At 37.1% G+C, this 25,369-nt stretch overlaps 1 protein-coding gene across 15 annotated transcripts in view; it reads left to right on the top strand.

Moving 5' to 3' along the window:
• Window positions 1-25,369, top strand: part of TBC1D5 (TBC1 domain family member 5) — a 657,932-nt gene that overhangs the window by 356,366 nt on the left and 276,197 nt on the right. For 14 of the 15 annotated variants that reach the window (XM_023739548.1, XM_023739547.1, XM_023739544.1 and 11 more), the window contains 4 exons: window positions 9,394-9,502; window positions 10,986-11,075; window positions 11,172-11,246; window positions 12,336-12,403. In XM_023739548.1, the coding sequence (XP_023595316.1) occupies window positions 9,394-9,502; window positions 10,986-11,075; window positions 11,172-11,246; window positions 12,336-12,403 (342 nt within the window). The other variant, XM_023739553.1, reaches the window with a different exon arrangement.

Below are 25,369 nucleotides of genomic sequence, written 5' to 3'. Positions count from 1 at the left end.
GTGTGTGTGTGTGTGTGTGTGTGTGTGTGTGTGTGAGAGAGAGAGAGAGAGAGAGAAGAGGGATATGAGAGATGGTGGTCAGGAAGAGAGTGGTTAGAGGCAGAAACACAGACTGGGAGAGGCAATGAAATAAGGACAAGAAAGAAAAATAACCTATTACACCGATCACTGATAGTTCTTAGTAGCACCATTCATTCAGAATGAATTGTATAGTATGTTACAACATCTCTTATGGAATTACCTTGATTTGCTTAACCACGTATATTGTTTAACTTAATGTATATCTGTTTTCTTTCCCCAGTTATACTCTATGTGAGTGTGTATTATGTGTATATTTTTCTTTGTCTTTAAACCTTTATAGTAGTTACCTTTAAGATTCAGTGCATGTGTGAATGAACTGTTTCTTCTCATCCTTATAAACACTTTGAGCTCCTCTGTCCAGTATGAGAGCCACCAGTCACCTGAGGCTATTTAAACTGAAGTTTAAATTGATTAAAATGAAATACAGTTAAAAATGTAGTTCTTCAGCTACACTAGCCATATTTCAGCTGCTCAGTAGCCACATGTGACTACTGGTTACCAGACTGGCCAGTCAGATATAGAACATTTTCATCATCTCAGAAAGCCTTATTGGATAGTGCTGACCTGCAGGTTATCAAGTGAATAATGGATTCAGTTAAACTCTAATCTTTTTAAGAGAAACTATGTATTTCAGGCATGGATGTATTTCTATATGTGTAATATCATTTATGTCAACCCAGTCTTGAAAAACATACTTTAAGAGATAAGGTTGACTTTTAATTAGCACATCAGATTTTGTTATATAAATGCCTATTTCTAAATTACTGGAAAGTAATTTGTTCTCGATGCTGTAAGCATTTACCTTACAGTATTGGTTACATTACAGACTGTGGCAAATTCTTCATCATGTGATGGAAATTTAAATATCAAGGTAAATGCGGTAGCATGGGGATGGGGAGAAGGTAGGGTGGACGGGCCTGCGGGGAGAAAAGTCTCTGAGAAGGGAATTTTTCCTTAATTATTAATTATATAAGAAACATTAGTAGACTATGGAATATCAGATGTATTCACTTTAGACAACTTCATAGAGACTGTCTGGTACAGGATCCTTACCTCATTTCTAAATGCTTACTCTTTGATTAATAATATAATGAATGACCTTTATTATGTACTTAATTTTTCATAACCTTGTGATAAAGCTTTTCTTGATTCTTTTTCTACAAGTACAACTTTTGAGTTTAACTATTTTAATATATTCCTGAATTTAGAAGCTCTTAAACTTCATATTTTGAAGGAAATGAATGTTCTATCTGATAGACCGTAACTGTTACTGTCTCACTTAAGTCCTTCTGGATATTGAGGTAGAGGCACAACATTTCTCAATTCACAGTTAAATCTAAACCTGAATCAAAATGTCATTTTGAATTTTAACAAACCTCCATATAGTGTACTATTTGTTGCCTTTGTTTCAATGGTGCTTCATCATAGGAGAACATATTTCAGCTAGCCGTAGAAGAAATCCATTTTAAGCTTGTAGGTGATTGTGCATTCTGTTCTTATATTTATTCATATATATATGATATGCCTTGATGTTTCATTATGGAGGAAAAAAAGATTTAAATAAAAGTAAGTTTTAAAAAATTCCTGATACAAGAAGCAAAAAAGCCAGTACAGTTTCTAATTGCCTTTTAGAGACTCTGAGTTCCCTCATTACCTGTGATTTAAGCTAAAAATGAGGTAATTATAGATAACATCAGTGTTTATCTGGTTGATCTTGGCACCTGCAGTCCTAATGTTGTAGCGTACCCATATCTGGTGCCACACTTTACAGTCTGATGCTGACATATCTAATTTACACTTATATTTCCATTGATTTTTAGGTTAGATGTTCCTTGTTCTATTTGAAAAGTATTTTCAAAATCATTACCTTTAAAATGATATAAAAGGTATATACTTTTTTATGTGAAATATTTTAATTATGTCACAGTCCTTTCTATAGAAATATTTCTTTAATATATTTTGTATAGGTTAGATTATAATCTACAGATTAAAATATTTATTTTTACCCTTTTCCCTTGAGTTTGATGAAACTAATGTGATCGTAATTAATATTGTAGTTTTTCAAACATCAGCTTGCACTTTAGGATTATAAAATTGTATCAATCTTTTTGCATCAAGTTCAGTTTTCTCATTTTGTGCGTCCTCCCCTTTGATAATTCCACCCATCTGATTCTGATCTGCTGAAAAATCACCTGGCTTAACTCTGATCTCTTTGAAAATCACCTTCATTCTGCTTTGGCCTTTAGTCAAATTGCAACAACAAGATGATCATGGTTGGCTGGTAAAATCCATTGTTGTCGAGCCAATTCTGACTCATGGCTACCCCATGTGTTATAGAGTAGAACTGCTCCATAGGGTTTTCTTGGCTGTAATCTTTAGGGAAGCAGAGTGCAGTGGAAGAAAGTTTGTCTGGTAGACCCTGTAAAATGGTCACCTCTGAGTGCTCCCTCTACCACACTCCCCTTTCAGCACATCTCCCTGACAGCCAGGAGCATGTCCCCTCCCTCTCCTTTCTCTCCCAATCTCTGTGACTTGCTGGGCTTCCAAGGCATGCTAATCCCATCTCTGTTTCACTCATCAATTTCATTATCAGTAGAAAGCAAGGTAGCTCCTTTTTAAAGTAAGTACTGGAGATCCTAAATACCAGAGTATGTGTAGTCTCTGAACTCTTTATTATTACTGTAGTTGTTTGAGTTTCTTGAATTAATCCCATAGACTCCTTTTTGGTATAGATATGCCTGAAAATCGGTAGAAACCATCATATAAAATATAAAATATCCATGTAAAGTTAACATTTTCTATAGTGTATCACCATTTGGAACAATGATCCAGAAATTTTCTAGTCCTGAATTAGCACACAGTTCAGTCATTTATGTGTCATTTAAATTATGAAAGTACTTAATTAAAGTAAAAAGCACTAACTAGTTTCATACTGATTTTATGTGCATGTCCTGGGAAAATATTAAAATACATAGTTAAAAAAATAAATATCCTTATAATCAGCAGCTATATTTATTCACTGTGTATTCTAATTGACTTCCATGTCATAAAACCATTTACTGAGAAATGATTGAATTGTCCGGGTACTCCCTGGACTCCCTGCAATGCTCATGACCAACATTTTTAATCAGTCACAATGTTCTTTTCTGATGGGCCCAGTTAGGCTTAGAATCCTTCCCAACACAGTGCTTCCAAGGCAGTCGCAACTAGTGCATTACCACTGACATAAGAAACGAAACCTAACCATCTCCACCTCTCCCTGCTTCTTCTTGTTGTTAGGTGCCTGTGAGTTGCTTCCAACTCACAGCGACCCCATGTACAACAGAATGAAACACTACCTGGTCCTGCACCATCCTCACAATTGTTGTTATGCTTCAGCCCATTGTTGTAGCCATTGTTCTGTCATTCTATCATGTTGAGGATCTTCCTCTTTTTTGCTTACCCTCTACTTTTCTAAGCATGATGTCCTTCTCCAGGGACTGGTCCCTCCTAAGAACACGTCCAAAGTATGTGAGATGAAGTCTTGCCATCTTTGTTTCTAATGAGCATTCTGGCTACACTTCTTGCTAGACAGATTTCTTCATTCTTTTGGTAGTCCATAGTATATTCAGTATTGTTAGCCAACACCATAATTCAAAGGAATCAGTTCTTCCTTGTTCATTGTCCAGCTTTCACATGCATATGAGGCGGTTGAAAACACCATGGCTTGGGTCAGGCGCACCTTAGTCCTCAAAGTGACATCTCTGCTTTTTTAACACTTTCAAGAGGTCTTTTGCAGCAGATTTGCAATGCAGTGCATCGTTTGATTTCCTGACTGCTGCTTCCATGGTCATTGATTGTGGATCCAAGTGAATCCTTGACAACTTCAGTCTTTTCTCTATTTATCATGATGTTGCTTGTTGGTTCGGTTGTATGGATTTTTGTTTTCTTTATATTGAGGGGTAATCCATACTGAAGGTTGTAGTCTTTGATCTTTATCAGTGAGTGCTTCAAGTCCTCTTCACTTTCAGCAAGCAAAGTTGTGTCTTCTGCATATCGCAGGTTGTTAACGAGTCTTCTTCCAATCCTGATGCCCCATTCTTCTTCATATAGTCCAGCTTCTTTGATTATTTGCTCAGCATAATGATTGAGTAAGTATGGTGAAAGGATACAACCCTGACGCATACCTTTCTTGACTTTAACCAGGCAGTATCCCCTTGTTCTGTTTGAACAACTGCCTCTTGGTCTAAGTATAGGTTCCTCATGAGCACGGTTAAGTGTTCTGGAATTCCCATTCTTCCCAGTGTTACCCATAATTTGTTATGATCCATACAGTTGAATGTGTTTGCGTACTCAATAAAACACAGGTAAACATCTTTCTGGTGTTGTCTATTCTCTACTTTTAGCCATGATCCATTTGGCATCAGCAGCGATATCCCTTGTTCTACTTCCTCTTCTGAATCCAGCTTGAATTTCTGGCAGTTCCCTGTCGATGTACTGCTGCAACTGCCTTTGAATGATCTTCAGCAAAATTTTACTTGAGTGTGATGTTAATGGTATTGTTTGCTAATTTCCACGTTCTTTTGGATCACCTTTCTTTGGAATGGGTACAAATATGGATTTCTTCCAGTTGATTGGCCAAGTAGCTGTCTTCCAAATTTCTTGGCATAGACGAGTGAGCGCTTCCAGTGCTGCATCCGTTTGTTGAAACATCTCAGTTGGTAATCCGTCAATTCCTGGAGCCTTGTTTTTTGCCAGTGCCTTCAGCACAGGTTGGACCTTTTCCTTTAGCACCATCGGTTCCTGATCATATGTTACCTCCTGAACCATCTGAACATCGACCAATTCTTTTTGGTACAGTGGCTCTGTGTATTCCTTCCCTCTTCTTTTGATGCTTCCTTAGAGTTAACTCTACTTTGAGGAGACAGCTCTTCCCCAGTCCTAATTTGAGTGCCTTCCAAATCAAGGGGCTCATCTTCTGGTACTATATCAGACAATGTTCCACTGCTATTCATAAGGTTTCACTGGCCAATTTTTTTCAGAAGTAGACTGCCAGGTCCTTCTTCCTAGTCTGCCTTAATCTGGAAGCTCTGCTGAAACCTGTCCACCAAGGGTAACCCTGCTAGTATTTAAAATACTAGTGCCAAAGCTTCCGTTATCACAGCGGCATGCAAGCCACACAGTATAACGAACTTACAGACACATGGTGTTCTCCCTGCTTATTAGATGCTGATTATGTTTTCTGGGACCCAGTGCCTGCAAGGCAGAGTAGTAGCCACTAGATGGCAGGAGTGCTTTATCACGGAAGTCCTGAAGGCCCAGGTTTCTGATCTCTGCCCCATTTAAAGCTTTTAAGTACCTAAATGTTCCAGATTGTTGACTTACCTCTTCAGTCCAACATGTGAAAACTCTTCGCTCTGTCCTTGAACTTGATACTCGAAAGCGAAAAATCTGCGGAAGATTGTAGAATCCTGCCTTGTCTATCTTACCTTGATGCCAAGAGTCCAATTTCACCCTTTGATTTCTGGAGTATCATGTTCCCTTTTAGTGTTTCTTGTCTCCGTGTTACTATAGGAAGATGCTTTTCCTAATTCTCATTCTTTTTTTTTTTCTCTATGTTATTTTTCTGAGGCTCAGTTTCCTCATCCATAAAGAGGGGTTAAAAATACCCACCCTAGGATGATCATTGTAGAGGTTAGAAGTGATTCTCCTAAATAATTACCTCTTATGAGTGGAATTATTTTAGCATTTTAAATGACATTATCATATTTTTATGAATTATTACAAGTACATTATGTGTATATTTGTAAAACAAAGTTTAGCAAGTACCTTTTCCTCTATTTTTTTTATTTAACTGAAAAATTCCACCAGTGACTTCTCAGTATTTCCTGTTCTTTTCCCACGTTTTCCCATTCATATTTGTGATCATATACATCTTTTCATTTTGTCCAGCTCCCCTAGAAGGCCTAAACTTTTCAACATTCTGCCTTCCGGAGTCTGTTATTATCTATCTTGAGTTTTAATATTCTGGTGGAAAGCTATTTCTCCCTCCTCTGTGTTACCAGCGCACTTCACATTAATCATATCATTGTTGATTTACATCCATCCATCTACTTCCTTAACTTATTTCATGCTTTTTTAAGTATATCTTTATGAGTGCTGAGCCCTGGTGGCACAGTGGTTAAGAGCTCAGGCTGCTAACCAAAAGGTCAGCAGTTTGAATTCACCAGCTGCTCCTTGGAAACCCTGTAGGGCAGTTCTACTCTGTCCTATAGGGTCATTATGAGTTGGAATCGACTAGACAGCAACAGGTTTGGTTTTGGTTTAAGCACATAAAAAAGAAGAAAACAGTTGCTGTTGAGTCGATCCCAACCCATGGTGACACCATGTGCTTCAGAGTAGAACTACCCTCCATAGGAAGCACATCACCAGGGCTTTCTTCTGAGGTACTTCTTGGTGAGTTCAAACCGTCAGCCTTTCGGTTAGTAGCCCAGTGCTTGACCATTTCCACCATCCAGGGACTCTTGCTAAGCACATAGTAGGCACTTAATGTTTATTATGTTTATTTTGTATCACTGTTTATTGATGAAACACTGTTCCACAGAAGAGAAAGACGATTAGTAGATTATCTTCTGGCCTTTATGTTAGAACTCATCATCAGTTTGAGATGTTCTGCCTTAACTGAACTATATAAGTACCCACGAATAAATTCAAATGATTGTGATTTTCAAAAATAGTGTTTCCATTTCACATACCTCAGTCTCTTTTTCTCTGTACCAACGCTGTAATCAAGGCACTGGGTCTTATTTAAGCTAACAAATAATTATCTTTCATTACGTAAGGAGTATGTAACTTGACCTTAAAAGGTTGCTGCTGAACTTGACAAGATGGCAATGCATCCAGCCTCCAGCTGTGCTTGCGTTTTCACGATGTCTTGGTACCTGTGAATGGGAGCTGATTCCGGAAGAGGCTAGAGGAGTCATTACCCTCTACTTCCTTCTCTTACCTGGAATGTGTTGGTGTTTTCAGGCCAGTGGAACTGCATGGCCTCTCACAAGTTATGATCCCTTTTGGGCTTAAAATACATTTCAAAATCTGTGTGTTTTGTTCACAGACCACAAGTTCTTTAAATTTACTTACGGTTTCTGAGATGTACTCCTCTAATGCACTTGTCTACTTATTTTGAATATTACTGAATACTGGAAAATTGGATAAAAGCAAAACTTGAGCAATACGAAGCATGAGTCATACATGTGGCATTGTGTGGAAGTGGAAAATATATTTTAAATATTCTAGGTAATATGAGTGGATTAAATTGGTAACAAATAACAAGATTTCAGTGAATATTTATTTGACCTTGGAGTGGCTAAGACATGTTTGAACAGGAAGACAATCGAAAGAGCAGCAAGGGACAATAATATTAGATTTAAACTATATACAGATTAAACTTTACTGTATTGAAAATCAAGGCAGTTAGGTGTGTGTGTGTGTTTGTGCGTGTATGGCAGACATAGGTGTGACATCTTTAATGTATGAAGAATTCCTTTCTTGGATCAATAAGAAGGCACACTACAAATATAATAATTATTAATAATATTATTAATTGTTAAAAATGTTATGATATGCTAGGTACCCTTCTAAGGGCTTTTCATGTATTAACTGTTTTTAATCTTCAGAATAATTCTTTGAGATAGACACTATTATTATTCCATTTTACATTGAGGAAACTCAGGCACAGGGAGGTTAAGTAACTTGCCCATGTTCGCACAGTTAGTAAGTGGCAGTGCTGCTAGGATTTGAACCCGGGAGTGTATCTGTGATGTCCGTGCTCTTAACCACTATCCTATACGCCTTAAAATGGGCACAAGACAAGACAGGAAGTTTAAAAATGAAGAATTACAAATGACCAAAAAGTATGAGAATTTTTCAGTTTCACTAATAATAAAAATGCAAATTAAAATCAAATATTGTTTTCTCTTATGAGTAGAGTGATAAGAATAAGTAATTTTCATGGAGTGGTGGTGAGAATGTATTTCTTTCAGTATGGGGTTGAAACGTATGTCCCATTGTGCATACTTAGCCCCAAAGCCCTACTGGCAGAAGGCTCGACGTGATTAGGGCTCAGTGCTGCAGGGTTGAAGCTAGAATTTCTCTTGCTGATGGCAGCAGAAAGAGTGTGCCATTGCCTTTGGTCACTCTTCTGGAGCTCCTTGGAGAAGCCGCAGCTTGCTTCCTGGTCAGACTTGAACTTTAGATGTACAGCTGGTTAGACTGGTTGTCTTTTCACGGAACGAGTAGGATCTGGCCAATGACAACTGCATGTATATACAAGGATGGTTGAGAGTTGTAGAGGATTTTTAAGAGATTGCCAGGGTTTCAGCTTTGATAATAAATGTTAAATTATAAATTTATTTTATTGTAGCATGTTGGAATTTGAGAGGGATTTCATAAAGTTGAAATTACTAACCTCAACTGTTGACAAATAATTCTTGGTGTTTAGTTTGTTGCAAGATGCAGGAAATATAGGTCTAATTCCTTTATTCAGACTCAGTAAATGGTTTGGGACAATTAATTTCCAATTGTTTCCCAGTGGAGCAGATTTACTTGTATATTAATGAGGCACAGGTGTTAGGCCCCTTGTGTCTGCGTGCCTGGGAGGCATATTTCAGTTGTTTATCTAGTCAGCCATAGGTGCTGTAAGGTACTCAAGCTTGCCTTTAGCAGTTTATACAGTGAGGCTTTTTAATTTTTTTTTTTTTTTCAAATTTGCCCACACCTGTTAAAATTTTAAAACTGATCATGTAGAGAGAAGTTGCAGAGATTTCAATAGTAAATAGCACTAAAAGTTAAAAAAAGTAGTCTTCTATTATGCTTAACTGCCTATCCTGACATTTAAGAGAAATGGGTTCATTTAATCAGATATTTCATGTGAGAAGCCAATATAATCAACAGTACACTTTTTTGTTATATGTGTTTGGGGCAGGTATATCTTTGTCAATGGCTAAAGCAGTTATATGCTTATATTAATATTAATTTTTTCTTGTTTATTCACTGAACTGCATTATCAACATTTTGGAGGAAATGGAATAGCCTCCATAGACATTATGAATTTCAGTTGCTGGCATAATTATAGTGATCTACATATTCATTAAATCTACAGAAGAACTGTGTCCAGAAAGACAGCCACGCATTCAGAAACAGTCCACAACTAAATATATACGTTTTAAAAGTTGCGTTCCTTAGATTTCTTTAAAATTGATTTCCTGTAACACTCCTCTCCAAGCAGAAGAATTTTAACAAAAGGATCCCCATGCTTTGATTTCTTGCATATAGGAAAGAATGGGAAGAACTATTTGTAAACAACAATTACTTGGCAACAATAAGGCTTAAGGGGATTAATGGGCAGCTGAGAAGCAGCAGGTTCCGCAGTATTTGCTGGAAGGTAAGAAGAAAATATTTATTTACAGTTTGTGGTAGCAATATATCAACACGTTACCTGATACCCCTGCAAGATTACCCATGCAGGGGATCACTGAATTTTCTAGGAGACTTCATTCCCAATTTTTTGGCCATCCACTTTATGTTTCATAGGACATTTACTAATAAGGTTGAATCACCTTAGTCCTGAATAACTGCCGTTGGTACAGGAGTCGTTTGAAATGACTGCCTGTGCATCTCATTTGGTGGTGTGGAATTCAGAGCAACACCTTCCCAGTCCCCAGAGGCTTTTTACAGAAACCCTTGAAGCTGAGCAGGTGAAGGGGGTAGGGGTTAACTTTCAGGTTCTTATTTTATCGAGTGCCGTCATTTATTCATCCTACCCTTTTTCTTCATAAATAGCACATGGAGAGGATTTTTCACATTTTTTTTTTTTTTTTAATTGAAACACAAAATGAAAGAGCAGCAAGAAGGAGAAGTGGAAGGAAATTGAGTCAGTCTCCTTCAGAGAAAAAGGACCACTGGTTACCAAAACTAATAATAATAATTGGCAGTTATCTTTTTAATTGCTTTGAATTATTGTCCCTTTTTGTTTTCATATAATTAATTTAGGTTTAGATTCATTTCTAAACTGACTTCTATTGAAAGTTTTTAGGATTATCTGCATAAATTGAGCATAGAGTGTGTGCAAGTAAAGACAGTAAGAAACACATGATGTATTAGACACTTTCAGATTTAATAATTTAGATTTAATAATTAAAATACATTTTTCTTCTGTTAGATGCAAGCAGTAAAGGCAGGAGACCTGCTGTTGGAATATTTGTATACAGATGTTTGTGCCCCACCCGCTTCCTTGTTTTAACTTTTAGTATCCTTCCTCTGCTAAAAATAAACCCAAATCCAGATTTATTTTAATGTTGTATTAAACTAAATTAAATCAAATTTGTCTTTTTAAGAATGCTTATTGTTTTCATAAACTGATTACCAGCTGTAAATTACGTTTTCTGCTGTAAAAGGAACAAGGTCGCTTCTTAGACTGTGTCCTCAGACTGTTCCTCTCTGTCCTTTACTTGGCTTATTTTAAGGCAAAAACTTAAACCTAGAAACTACTAATTGGACCTTGTGCTTATTAATGCCCCCCTGACAGCCCCATTAAGATTAGAATGTAAAATGGGAATTATACTTGAACCTCAATGCATTTTTATTGTTTATTTTTAATATAAATCTGGTCCAGAGGGAAGATTGATTCCACTTTGTGGTGTAGCTTTGGGGATCTTCTTTTCTGGTCTTTGGTTATTCACTTTTCAAATTATCCCTTCGTATGTTTCTTAAATATCCCCAAATATAAAATTATTGAGAATTGCAATGATGATACGAATATGAAATACCATGAATGTGAATATCTTTCAATTTTCAGTGATGCTGTTTGGCATAGTTTCACATTTTGCTTATGATTTTTACAAAAGTTTCCTTTTTTTTCCTGACAGCTTTTTCTTTGTGTTCTTCCTCAAGATAAAAGTCAGTGGATAAGTAAAATTGAAGAATTAAGAGCCTGGTATAGCAACGTTAAAGAAATAGTAAGTTTTATTTTAATTAATGTAATTGTTTTCTTCTGTGTGCTTCAAAGTCCTATAGTCTCTTATCATTGTGTGTTTGTTTTTTTTCTCTACCAGCATATCACAAACCCAAGGAAGGTTGTTGGCCAGCAAGACTTGATGATCAATAATCCCCTTTCACAGGATGAAGGGGTAAAGTTCAACTTTATTCAATTTTATCTCACCTTTTTTGCCCCTAAGAATATACTCATGAGACTGGTTGTCAAAATCACCGTGAAAGAACTGTTTTCATGCCCACTATTCTTTATCCCTTGCAAAACCTGATGGAAATTATTCTATGCTATGTACATGATGTGTTGTCAGAAGTTTATGATCTGTTTCTGTGGAATGGTACTACAGAGGGGAGATCCTAAGGATGAAGATAGAACTGTCTTACCAAGGTTGGAACGGACAATGGGGGACTAAGGAGAGACTCCCTTCATGATAATTAGAGAAGGGTTCACTTGGCAGGACTAACTCTCAGGAAGAACGAGGTAACTATTTGTAGTGAGTCTGAAAAAGTTTTTATACATTCAGGCCTACCTCCACTTTTATTCTGGTGAAGAATAGGGATAATTACTACTTAAAAGGTACTGCATAACTTCACCAATTGTTGTTGTTCTAACCCGTCTGTTTTCCTGAGAACAGAATTTTTTTTTCGCTGTTTAATACATAGTATTAACATTTCTTTTTCTGATACATGTAATTAGTATAATGTAGTCTGTGGTATAGGAGCATAAAATATTGTTAAGTAATTTTTAGAAGTTTGCCTAAATTCACATGTTTTAAAGTACATAAAAATGTACTGGATTATGCAGCCAAGCTTTGTAGAAAGCTTTAAATAGTTTGCTTAGAGCGTTGGGAATTCCGGTCAGGTTCAAGTTGGGACCACTTGCCCTGTGATCCCTGCTGTCATCCAAACAGACCTTTTTGTTGTGGTAGAGGTAGCAGCAGATGTATAGTCCTGAAGAGCGTTTATCAGTTTATATAGATTCTAGACAGAAATTTAGAAAAGATATACAGTAATATCAGGCTGGAGGGATTGATGTTAGAATAAAGATAGGTGGTCTGAGCCTAAACTAGATTTTAATAAAAATTATCCCTGTCTTGGGTTCCCTGTCTACAATGTGAAATAATAACTCAGAGCAAACTAAATTTAATAATTTAAATCACTAAGTTGAAATAGTAAAAGTTAAGCAAAAGTGTGGGGTTATTTTAAACCGATTGTTCTCCTTATTTCAGAGTCTTTGGAACAAATTCTTCCAAGATAAAGAACTCCGATCAATGATTGAACAAGATGTGAAAAGAACGTATGTAGAACTATTTACAAGTTGCTTTCAGTAATTCAAATTGGTGTTACTTCTTTGTAATTTTAGCAAAATACCAAATGCATAGAGGAGCCTTAAATGAATGCAATATTCTACTTGTATTAATAACAAGTCAAAATTGTCCTAATTTTGATAATAAGTATTATTTTCTATTCTTAAAATATATATTTTTGTGTTCCCTTTTTCAAAATAAATTATTAAAACATTGATCATCTTAAAATAATATTTTAATAAGTTTTATCATTTTCTAATGATTGAAGTCGTGTGCTTTTATTTTCTGATTAAGGTTATATTGTGTAGTCAGTATATTGGTATTGCTAGAAAAAATTATCTTTTCTTCTACATTTGAATCCCTTTCTGATCAAATTAACTTATAAATGATATGTTATTCTTACACTCCTTATTTCTCTTGCTCTTGAAGCCATTTAGGTTTTCAAACAACCTCTTCTGTCAACCTACTCAGTGTTTACCATGTGATTAAGAGTAGTTTCTTATTTAACACTTAGTTAATCTTCCTAAGTTTTCCACATTAGACCTCATCTTTTTAGGCCGTTGAGTCAATTCCAACTCATAGCAACCCTATGGAACAGAGTAGAGCTGCCCCATAGGGTTTCCAAGGAGCAGTGGTGGATTTGAACTGCCAGCCTTTTGGTGAGCAGCCAAGCTCTTAACCACTGTGCCACCAGGGCTCCTATCATCTAGTAGGAAGTACATGGAATTTGTGTCAGAAGATCCTAGGATGAATTTTAGCTAACATATGCTATGATCTTTGGCAAATTAATTTCAACGTCTTTCCCCTTCAGTTTCCTCTTCTGTAAAATGGGGTTAACAGTAAGTACCTCATAGGATTATTATAGGGCCTAAATTAGATATGTTTGGACTTTGAACAGTAAACCATTGTTATTAAAAAAAAATTATAGAAATGTTAGTAAATATGATTTAATCATTGGGCTCTGGGAATGAGCCTAGTGCATGAGCGTCATGGCTTCCTCCAAGTCCTTCTTGTAGCTTTTCCTGTCTGCCCTACTCCTAGTTCAACTCCTTAGTATTATTAGTAGTATTCTTACAATGCCAAGGCCTCTGGCTCTCTGACATTTATCTCTTTCCAGTCCCTAACACTGAGTTATCACATGACATGGACTATTGTTAACACTATACTGCATACTTAACAAGTGAAATTTTCTATTTTGAAATGAAGATAATTCAAAGGAATCATGGGTTTGGGCTACAGTAAAACCATAGATAACTGGCAATGGTAGTGGGACGTGGGCTGGGGGGAATGAGAGGTATGAGATCATTTTGGTTAGCTTGAATTATCTGGTTACCTTAGGAGTAACCCAGATTGCCAGGCCTATTCTTCCACAAAGCTGCTGGGTGGGTTCGAACTGCCAGCCTTTCCATTGGTTAGCTGCTGATTGCAAGCCACTTGCTCCACCCAGGCTCCTTAAATACAAATTAGTTGGACATTATATGTAGTTTTCTCACATTCATTGGCTCTATTCCATTTTTACTGCTCTACTTCCGGTCCTTTTTACCTCTTATCTAGTGGCTCTTGTTTAATTGCTCCCTCTGGGTCTGGTATCTTTCTCTTCCAGTCCATCTGTGTGTTGCAACCCATTCGCTCTTTACAAATCACATTTCTTATCATGACACTTGCTTAATTCAGAACCTTCTGTGAGTCGCCATGGCCTGCAAAAGAATGAACTTACCTAGCCTCGCTAGCACACACCCAGATCCCTTTTAGACCAGTACTTCTGGCATTATTTCCTGAACAGGTTTTGTGCTTCCCCTTTTCCATGCCTTGCTTTTACCCTCCTCTGCTGGAATGCCTCTCCCTCCACTGCTTCCTGTTGAATTCCTAGCAACTCATCCTTCAAGGCCTAAGTCTATCACCACCATGTCCATGAAGTGTTTTCCAGTCTTCGCAATTGGAAATAATCTTTGCCTACTCTATGTTCTAGTAGAATTTTCTTAATAACTCTTTTATGATATTAATTCTGTTTGGTCTCATATTTAAGTCCATCTTCTGATGTGTTCAGTACAATTATATTAATCTCCTGAAGGGTTCCAGGCACTGGAGAGGCCAAGATAAATATGACATGGATCCTTAGGAGGCTCAAAGTCTAATAAATAGAATAGGCTAAAAAAAAAAAAACAAGAAACTAGCTACAAGGCAGGATAACGAGTGCCCTAATAGAAGCAGTATCTATAAGAGCTCTGGTGTTAGCGTAGGTCTCATCTCCCAAACCTAATGGTAAGCCCCTGGAGGGCATGGACTCAGTCTTGTTTTTGCCTCATTGCACTGTGCAGAGTTGATGCTTAAAAATGCTTATTGATTGTGAGTCTTATTACAGATCATTAGTATTGTTCAATTTTAGTAACAACAATCTCCAGCATCTGTTTCGTCTTTAGAGGCATAAGCACACTTAAAAAAAAATACTGTTATCAACCTTCTAGTCTGAACTAAAACTAGATAATTTGATCTCATAAGCTTTGTTGTTGCCATCGTTATTGAATTTATTTGATTTGGATATGTTGCTGTATTAAATATTATCTCCCCTTTCAACTAATTTTAATATTCTTTTATTCCACTAGCACTTTTTTGCCTCAAAGGATTTTCCATTCGTTTCAATTAATTTTTCCTTATCTCAACCTAATGAGGTTGTTACTATTCCCTTTTTTATTACTGAAAAAAGAACAGATAATCTGAAGGTAAATCAAGGAGCTTCCAATTTACAGCATTTCTAATACAGAACTCGAATTGTCCATTCTGAACTAATTTTGTCATGCTTCAAAGCCTTTAAAGTTAAATGAAATTCAATATTATTTAAAATGATGAGAAATAATGAGTTCAGATTAAAATATCATTTCCATATTAGATGCCAAAGAAGTCTGTTATTTGGCCTATCAAGGTCTAGTCTAAATATATATATATATAGTGACTTTAACATCATTTGCAGATTAACATATTTATGAGCTATTGCCAAACAGTCTCATCTTTTCTTCAGATGTTATCTCTCTTCACATTATTAAAATTCTTTAACTTACTTTTATCATTGTAACTTTGACTGTATTTAAAAGTTGATCTGATTGCTTCTTGCTCATCATCGTCTTCAATTTTTGGTCTCGTGTTTCTAGTTACTGTAGTTAACACTTCAGGCAGCTCATTTATCAGTTAATTCGTCTCTTTCCTACTTGAATCTCCATGATATGGTTAGATTTTTAAAGATAAAACTTCCTCATTTTAATGCTTCCTTTTACTTATCCTTTACATATAGGTCAAGCCTCAGACATCATCTCATGTAGCAATTTAGTCAAACTTTGTCTCCTCAGCTTTTTTTTTGTCTTGTCACCTGATTAATTCATTAATAATCCCTAAAATTCTCTTTTTAAAACTATAGATTAATGTTTTCCAGTTTGTTAGCTACCCCACACACGTAACTATTTAAATTTAAATTAATTAAAATTAAATAAAGTTTAAAATTCACTTCTTCATTTACAGTAGCCACATTTCAAGTGCTAAAGGCAACTGTTTTGGACAACTAATATAGAAGATTTCCATCACTACAGAAAGTTCTATTGGACAGTGCTGTTAGAGATAATTCATTGCTGGTATACTTTTGAATAGTATAAGATGTGACTATGTACATTTTATTTTTTTATTCCTATTGAACGTTTAGACATGATCTGTGTTAAATACTTGCTTTTGTTTCCTTTCTCTGCGTTTAAGAAACCTCCGTGAATTTTTATAGTATATGCATCTTAATTGAGTTTTTAGTCAGATGTAGTTACCATGTTACATTGCAGTATACAACTGGAAATTAGACTATTTTTGAAATATTTTTCTCTACCAAAGATATACAAAAGTAATTTTACAGAATTAACTTGATTTTTTTAAATTTAAAGACTATCTTGTGTATAGTTCCTGTTTTGGGAGGAATACTGCCAGTACTCTGATTTTTATACTTTAAAGTAGTTAAGATGTCCTGAACGTTGGTATCTTTTACACAGTTTCCTCCAAGGCCATTTTTTATTTAAATAAAAAACAAATTCCTCAGGGAAGGAAGGTTTTACAGGCAATTTCAGAGCAGAATTGATTTTGGTGTGTGTTAATGCAGACAATCTGCCCAGTGTTAAAATGTTAAAGGAAAGAAAAAAAAAAAAAAAAAAACACAAGCTGCCATATTCATGTGATCACACCAAAATAGCAGCTTGTATTTATATTTTCAGTCTCCTCGAGGTGGACTACAGGCACACACGAATGAGTGGATATACTCGGTGTTGTGGTGTTGTGTTGTGATTTTATTTAATGCAGACAAAGTACATGCTTGTGCATGCACGACCAGCCCTCACATATGCACTTGTTCACAGCCGAGAAAGTGAAAACTACAACACAAGCCGCTCTCTAAGAGTTGTCGGCAACCTGTGTGTGTGTTTCTTAAATATTAAAGAGGGAGAAAAACAGATTTTCAGGAATACAAGAAACAATTCTTCTGTCAAATGGCCTGTAGTCCTTCCTCATTTGACAACATTTAAGGTAAAAACAAAATATTTAATTATGGTTGCATATGTGTGTATGTGTGTGTGTGTGTGTATGTGTGTGTGTATCCAGTACTGCTTCTGTTTTAAAGTGTATTTTTCCAATTTCCATTCCATTAAAGCATATAAATTCTTACCATACATTTTTTCCAATTTCTGAAAATATTTTTAACTTTAAAAAACTTTTTCAGTATTTGAGTGAAAATATAGGTGCATTTGCTGCAGAGCATCAGATGTAGTGCTTCAGTTGGCTTCTGGATGCTCCTAGTCTTCAGCGTTTGGGAGCAGTAGCACATGGCATGACATTTATGTCATCTTGAGCTGCTGAACAGTAAAGTTTTTGCTTTTGAGATCCTTTTTGTTTTACATAAACCAGGTTTTTTTGTTTGTTTTGTTTTGTTTTTTAGCACTATTTATAGTTGTGAATTCTTGTAAGGACAGGAGAAGGTTAAAAAATAAAGTTAGGTGAGCGATAGAGTAATATTCCCTACTGTTCAGTAGTGTTAGGCAGTCTTTTAAGAACATTCGAGCCAATTTGCTGTTGAACTTACTTTGACACTTCAAGGGTAAATGCTTTGAATTACTTTTAAATTTTATCTTAATTGTTGAAAAATGCAAAATTAAATCGGTATTTCCAGTTATGGAAAAGTCTTGTACTTAAAAACATGCATATATTTCTATCTACTTGTGTACTTTTTTCAGTTTTTGACCTTTATGGTATGATTTGAAAGATGAGGGAGGGGAGCAGGAGAGTAGAAGACTTGTTATGTGACTCAGTGCACTGAAGAACTAGAAAGAGCCTTAGATGAAAACTTTTACTTAAATGGTGACGGACACCACTTCCTGAAGCTCCAGCCCCACGTGCCCGCCCCCCACCCCGCACCATGTATCTTCTGGTATTTCTTTTAAATGTCTGTTTTCTCTATTAGATTTTCTTGATGGTTAGTTCTTAAGTTTTATGTCTTTATATTGCCCAGTGTCTGGTGCCCATAAGAGTCATCTGTGTCATTGGCAATTATCTAGTCAAATTTTTTTTCTCTTTGCAAAAGTGGAGAGTCGAGGCTCAAAAATAATATTACTCAAGTAAACAAATATAATTTGTTAATGGCTGAAGTGGAAATGGTACCTGGGGCTCCAAATATTATAAATATATTAACATATATTTTATGTTACTCTTCTTTGCCTAGATTTAAGACTTCTTCAGTTAAACAAAAACAGACATTTATTGAGTACCTTCTGTGTGCAAAGCACCCTGTGAAGCAAACAGGATGGAAATAGAAATGAGGCAGATGTCTCAGATCTTCCTTAGAAAGAGACAGGGACTAAATAAGTAGATAATGTTTTTACTCTATTGGTTCATACAGCTTAATGCAGGGCTTCTCAACATCAGGAGTATTGGCATTTTGGGACAGTTAATTCTTTGTTTTGGGGGTTGCATAGGATGCTTAGCAGCATCCCTGCCCTTTGCCTGTAGAGCTCTGTGAGACATGCTCTGTAAGTCTTTCCAGGGTTTTTTGTCTGACAGAAGGATTACCTGAGGCACCACCCTTAGGTCTTTCAACGATCTGCACGAAGGATTTTACAGTCACACCATTGATTTCATCTTTAGACCTTGTTTTCCTAACTGTACCCTCCATTTAATCCTTGCCCAGAAGCAGTGTCTTAATGTTAGTGCTGTTTGCTGACTGGAGAGGCTAGGAATGAGAAAAGATTACATTTTCAAACTCAGCAACGTCCTGGCACCTTTATGTTTAACAAGTCTTCCTTTTGTTTTTCTCCTCTTTCATTCTGCTATAAGTAGCAAGAATAAACCAGGTGGCACCTTCAACACTCTGCCTAGATATATTCTTAGCTAGATCACTTAGCTCACTAGGTACATTTCCTATATTCCATTTAGCAGAATGTTGCCAAACTTTCTGCCTTTTCATAATCAGAAACCCCTTTCCTCTGTTTTTCGATAATGCTTTCCTCACTTTCATGTAAGGGTTTACTGGCAGCCTCCTCAGGAGCCGTCTGTCTTTTGCTACAGTGTCTTCCATACCCTTTAGTCTTTCACTAATGCTCTCTTCAAGGTCCTCCAGCTTCTCTCCAGACACTTCCACCACAAGTTTAGGATTTTTTGTTTTTTAATAGCACTCCAATTTCAGGTATCAAAACCTGTTGTAGTTATCTATTGCTACATACTAAGTCAATCCAAAACTTACTACTTGGGACAGTAATCATTTATTATTTCAGAGTTGCTGTGGATCAGGAATTTAGGAGCAGCGAACAACTAGATGGTGCCCAGTTACCACCACCAACTGCTCTGGCAGGGATCACAATAGAGGGTACCAGACAGAGTGGGAGAAAAACGTAGAACAAAATTCAAATTCACAAAAAAAAAGAAAAAAAAGACCAGCCCTGCTGGTCTGACAGAGACTGGAGAAACCCCAAGAGTATGGCCCCCAGACACCCTTTTAACGCAGTACTGAAGTCACTCCTGAGGTTCAACCTTCAACCAAAGATTAGACAGGCCTGTAGGACCAACTATAACACGTGAGGAATGTGCTTCGTCGCTCAGTCATGTATAGGAGACTAATGGGCATGCCAGCCCAAAAGCAAAGACAAGAAGGCAGGAAGGGACAGGAAAAGTGGACGAATGGAAACAGGGAACCCAGGGTGGAGAAGGGGAGAGTGTTAACCCATCCCGGGGTTGGCAACCAATGTCACAAAACAATTTGTGTTAACTGGTTAATGAAAACCTAATTTCCTCTGTAAACTTTCACCTAAATCACAATAAAAAAAGAAAAAGTAGCCAAATTTAAAAAAAAAAGAAGAATTTAGAAGCAGCTTAGTTGGGAAGTTCTGACTTGGGTGTCTCTCATGAGGTTGCAGTCAGGTGTCAGCTGCACCTACAGTATATGAGGGCTTGCCTAGGGCTGGAGGTTCCTCATAGATTCGTCTCCACGTGGCTCTCTCCATGGGACTGCTTGAGTGTCCTTCCTCAGAGGTCACTTCTTCCAGGACAAGAGATCCAAGCGAGAAGGGGAGCTAAGTAGAAGCTATACCATTTTTATGCCACAACCTCAGAAAGGAGGTATGTTAAATAATTTGCAGACATATTTTTAAAACCACCACAGCCTACACGTGCTTCCCAGGTCACCCCGACAATCTTTTCCATTCTACCCAGCTGGAGGGGGAGCTATGTGCAGGAGCCTGACTGGGGCATCTTGTGATCACACTTCACTTCCACTGTCATTCCACTGGCTATCATGCAGTCACATGACCACAACTAACTGAAAAGGAAGCTGGGAAATTAAATCCAGTTATGTGCCTGGAAAGAAGAGAAAACAGGGTTGGTGGAACAGGAAGAATGGTGAAGTCATCAACCAAAACAGCACTAAGAAAAAAAGAATTTAGTGGGCCCACTTTTTCATTCTACATCAAATCGTTCGTCTCTTGGCTTAATTTGGCTTGATTTTCAGTTTTCCTTTAATAAAACAATAAACCACAGTAAGGTGTTATAGTTATTTTGGTATTTAATAGTGTTCTAGGGAGTCTCCATCTGCTCATTTTAAATTTTGGACAAGCACTTGTTTTGATTTTCTGGTTTTGAAGTATGGGCATAGCATCAGTTATTGTTCCTTCAAGTCCACGGTGCTTCTCTGTCCTACCGCATGATCCTAAACCCTCACCAAGGGTTTTCTCTTTTCCCTTGGGGCATCTTATTGAACACTTGCATCTTCAGTAGTTCATCTGGGCCCAATGCTTTGTCTGTTTTAATACTTCTAATTGCCTAATTATGTGCTAAATGCAGTGACAAAGCCCTTTATCTTTTTTTTTTTTCCCTTAACCCTTTTCTTGCTTAGGAAATACTCCTTTTGTCTCTTTGTTGTCTGAGAAACTCTTCATTACTGGCAGCCCAGATATTTCTCAGGCTTGCCTTTATTGTCTGTCTGTATTATGCCAGCTCTTGCCCTGTTGAATGTCATTCCAGCTGACTCCCATCAGGCACCTGGGTCCCTGGTTATTGGCACTCTGAAGTTAGTGTTTAGTTCCCTTTCATCCTTCACTTCTGTATTCATTTCCACATACCGCAGTCCTGTGAGAAGATACCAAAAAAGCAAACAGAATAGTCTGGCTGTCATAAACTAGTTTTTTTTTTGACAGAATTAGTGGTTATTTTATCGTTTATAGATCTTGGTGTAATCAAATGTGCACAGCAAGTATGCAAGAACCAAATGTAATAGAAATCAACAATTTTTTTTTTTTTTTTTAAATTATGGTGAACTGTATCTCAGGATAACTAAATCATTGATGAAGGGAAGTTTTTCTATATACAAGTATTTAAAGGGAGAAGGAACGCTTTAGTATTACCATTTTATGACCTCTAATGAATTAGAAAAGGAGCCCTGGTGGCCCAGTGGTTAAGCACTTGGCTGCTAACCAAAAGGTCAGCAGTTTGAACCCACCAGCCACTCTGCGGGAGAAGATATGGCAGTCTGCTTCTGTAAAGATTACAACCTTGGAAACCCTATGGAGCAGTTCTACTCTGTCCTATAGGGTCGCTATGAGTTGGAATCTACTCAACGGCAACGGGTTTGGTTTTGGTTTTAATGAACTGATAGATCAAGGCAGTGATCATCAATGGTTGCTAGCATCACAAAAACAGAAACAAGCTAACAAACATGTGCCTCCTGGTGGAAGTGCACAACACCAACTGTTTCAGTTACTGCTGCATTGCAAACTATCTCAAAGCTTAAAACAACAGAGTTGATTTTGGTGATGAATCTTCGACTTGGGTAGGCTATGCAGGACAGCTGTGTTCCATGTGGTGTCAGCTGGGGCAGCTTGAAGACTGGGAACTGGAATCATCTAAAGGCTTGCTTAGTCATATGTCTGACTGTTGATACTGGTTGTCAACCAAAACCTCTCGGCTGTGGCAGGAACACCGACACATGGCCTTTCCATGTAGCTGCTTGGCTTTCTCACAGCATGGTGGCTGGGTTCCGAGATGCATCCAGACAGACAGCAAGGCGAAAGCTGTATTGCAGCATCACTTGTACCACGTTTTATCCATGAGAAACTAGTCACTAAGTCCAGGCTATATTCAAAGGGAAGGGAATTAGACTCCCCCACTTTTTGATGGAGGAGTGTCAAAAGAATTTGTAAACATTTTCTAAAACCATCACGCCACTCATGAAGAATCTTGTCAAAAAGTTGACCTGAATCTAACAAAGTCTTTCAATCTAACTACCATATTATAGGAAATAATAGGAGGAAGGAAACATGTTAAATAACACAGTGGAGGTACAATAAGTAAAATCCAGAACGTGGAAATTTTCTACAGACAGAAGAATCTGATTTCTTTAACAAATGCATTGTAGGAAAAGAGAGAGGGAGGGAGGAAGGACAGATCTATAGAGTAAAAGAGTGTTTTAAAGAGATGTCAACAATTTGTATTGTGTAGACATTCTTGGATCTTGATTTGAACAAACAAAACAAATTTAGACAATTCAGAAAAATTTGAACATCGACTGGATGTTTGTTGAAATTAAGGGGTTCTTGTTTTTGTCAGTTAGCATCATACTGGTGCTGTCGTTACTTTTTAATGCATCCTCCTTGGGTGGTGCAAACAGTTAGCGTACTCGGCTGCTAACCAGAAGATTGGAGGTTTGAGGCCACCTAGACACACCTCGAAAGAAAGGCCTGGCAGTCTACTTCCAAAAAAATCAGCCATAGAAAACCCTGTGGGACACAGTTCTACTCTGACACACATGGGGTCTTTATGAGTCTGAGCTGACTCAATGGCAAGTGGTTGGTTATCTTTTAGAGGTACATGATGTGATATTTATAAATGTGATATCTGGGCTTGCTTCAAAATAATGCAGCATGGGCGGCAAGTGGGTAGGGGAGTTTATATAAAACAAGAATTGATTAGTAATTAAGCTGAGTAATGGATAGATTGGAGTTCAGTGTTATTTATAAATGTTTGAATTTTCCATAATGAAAGATTTTTAAAAACTATAATGAAATTGATATTGTCTACCATTTTTGTTTTATTTCAACATGGAAAGTAAAACTCATCCACCAAACTTCTATGATATTTCTTGGTATTGTTTTGTACTGTGTAAAATTTGCCAAAATCTAAGTTCCTTCAAATATTTTGAGAGAACTGCTATATTTTAAATGTGGACCAGTAAACTTAGAGCTGAAATATCACTTTTTTTTCCCCATCAAGTGAAAATTCTAGACCATTTTAGACTAAATTTCATTAAGGAATACTTTAGTATTACATTCTCTTTGATGTTCATTTCTATTTTCAGAGTTTCACCTTTATCTATTTCTCATCTCCATTTTCATTTTCTGGCCAAATTCCAAATTAACCTCTCTTGAACTTTTAAACTTTTATTTTCTGACAATAACAAATCGTCTTCAATTCCTGTGTACTGTGATTTTTTCCCCCCTGTTTAGTTTCCTTTCACATGTTTTGGCTTGAATAAGTCATGCATCTACATTTTCATTCTAATTTTTTTCTCTACCTCATCTTTCCTGAAGTTACTACCATTTCAGTCTTTTTTGCTGGTAACTGTAGAGGTAATATTAATTTTCCAAAACCTTAACAATTGCTCAGTCTGGCCTCTATCTGTATTCTGTGATTTTTATTGGTTCTAAAGCAAGTTTGCCTTTTCAATGGTATTTGAGTTAGACCCATGTTCAAATTACCTGTCTTGAATCAACACCAGCTGGCATGGGATAAAAAAAAAAAAAAAAAAAACTCTAGAAGCATAATGCATGGCAGGGAAGCTATTCTGAAACTTAAACATACCATCAAAAGCTGATATTACTACTCCAAGAAATACTACTCAAAAGGCTTTTCCCCCTTATTTCTGATTCCTATAGATATAATGTCTTCTGTTTGAAGTCTGATGATGTGACAATCTGGTATTTGTTGTAAGAAATTTATTTTTGTTCAGGTATATTCATCAACCTTATAACCTAGGTTCTTCTGTGTAACCCTAAGCTCATGGGATTTTTTTTTTTTAATTTTATTTTTTCCCATACAAAAATTTATACATACGTTGTTATGTAACCCTAATTGCCCTCCCCATACTGTGACAGCACACTTCTCCTTTCCACCCTGATTCCTCATGTCCATTCAACCAGCTCCTAACCCTCTCTGCCTTCCCATCTCACCTCCAGACAGAAGCTTCCCGTTTAGTCTCTTGTATCTACTTCAGCTAAGAGGCACACTCCTCATGAGTATCACTTTATGTCCCACAGTCCAGTCCAATCCCTGTCTGAAGAGTTGGGCTCAGAAATTGTTTTAGTTCTGGGCTGATAGAGAATCCAGGGGCCATGCTTTCCGGGGTTCCCCCAGTCTCAGTCAGACCATTAAGTCTGGTCTTCTTACTAGAATTTGAGTTCTGCACCGCATCTTTCTTCTGCTCCATTCAGGACTCTCTGTTGTGTTCCCTGTCAGGGCAGTCATTGGTGGTAGCCGGGCACCATCTAGTTCTTCTGGCTACTGCTTTCCTTGTGTCTGTGGTGTTCTTCATTCTCCTTTACTCCAGGTGGTTGGGAACAATTGATGCATCTTAGATGGCCGCTTGCAAGCTTTTAAGAACCCAGACACCACTCACCAAAAGTAGGATGCAGAACATTTTCATAATAAGCTTTGTTATGCCAAATGACCTAGATGTCCCCTGAAAGCATGGTCCCCAGACCCCTACCCTTGCTACTCTGTCCCTCAAAGTGTTTGATTACATTCAGGAAACTTCTTAGCTTTGGTTTAGTCCAGTTGTGCCGACTTCCCATGTAGTGTGTACTGTCCTTCCCTTCACCTAAGATAAAACTTGTCTACTATCTAGTTAGTGAATAACTCTCCCCTCCCTCCCCACCCTCATAACCATCAAAGAATGTTGTCTTCTGTGTTTAAACCTTTTCTTGAGTTCTTATAATAGTGGTCTTGTGTAATATTTCTCCTTCTGTGGCTGACTGAATTCCCTCAGCATAATGCCCTCCAGATTCCTCCATGTTATAAGATGTTTCAAGGCTTCATCGTTGTTGCATAGTATTCCATTGTGTGGATATACCATAATTTGTTTATCCATTCATCCGTTGATGGGCATCTAGGTTGTTTCCATCTTTTTGCTATTGTGAACACTGCTGCAATGAACATGGGTGTGTGTATATCTATTCATGTGACGGCTCTTATTTCTGTAGGGTATATTCCAAGGAGCAGGATAGCTGGATCGTATGGTACTTCTATTTCTAGCTTTTAAAGAAAGCGCCAAATCAATTTCCAAAGTCTTTGTACCATTTTACTTTCCCACCAACAGTGTGTAAGTGTTCCAGTCTCTCCACAACCTCTCCAGCATTTATTATTTTGTGTTTTTTGGATTAATGCTAGCCTTGTTGGAGTGAGAT

The sequence above is a fragment of the Trichechus manatus genome, unplaced genomic scaffold (genome assembly GCF_000243295.1).
Source record: "Trichechus manatus latirostris isolate Lorelei unplaced genomic scaffold, TriManLat1.0 scaffold00136, whole genome shotgun sequence".
Lineage (NCBI taxonomy): Eukaryota > Metazoa > Chordata > Mammalia > Sirenia > Trichechidae > Trichechus > Trichechus manatus.
This window is presented reverse-complemented; position numbering and strand designations above follow the sequence as displayed.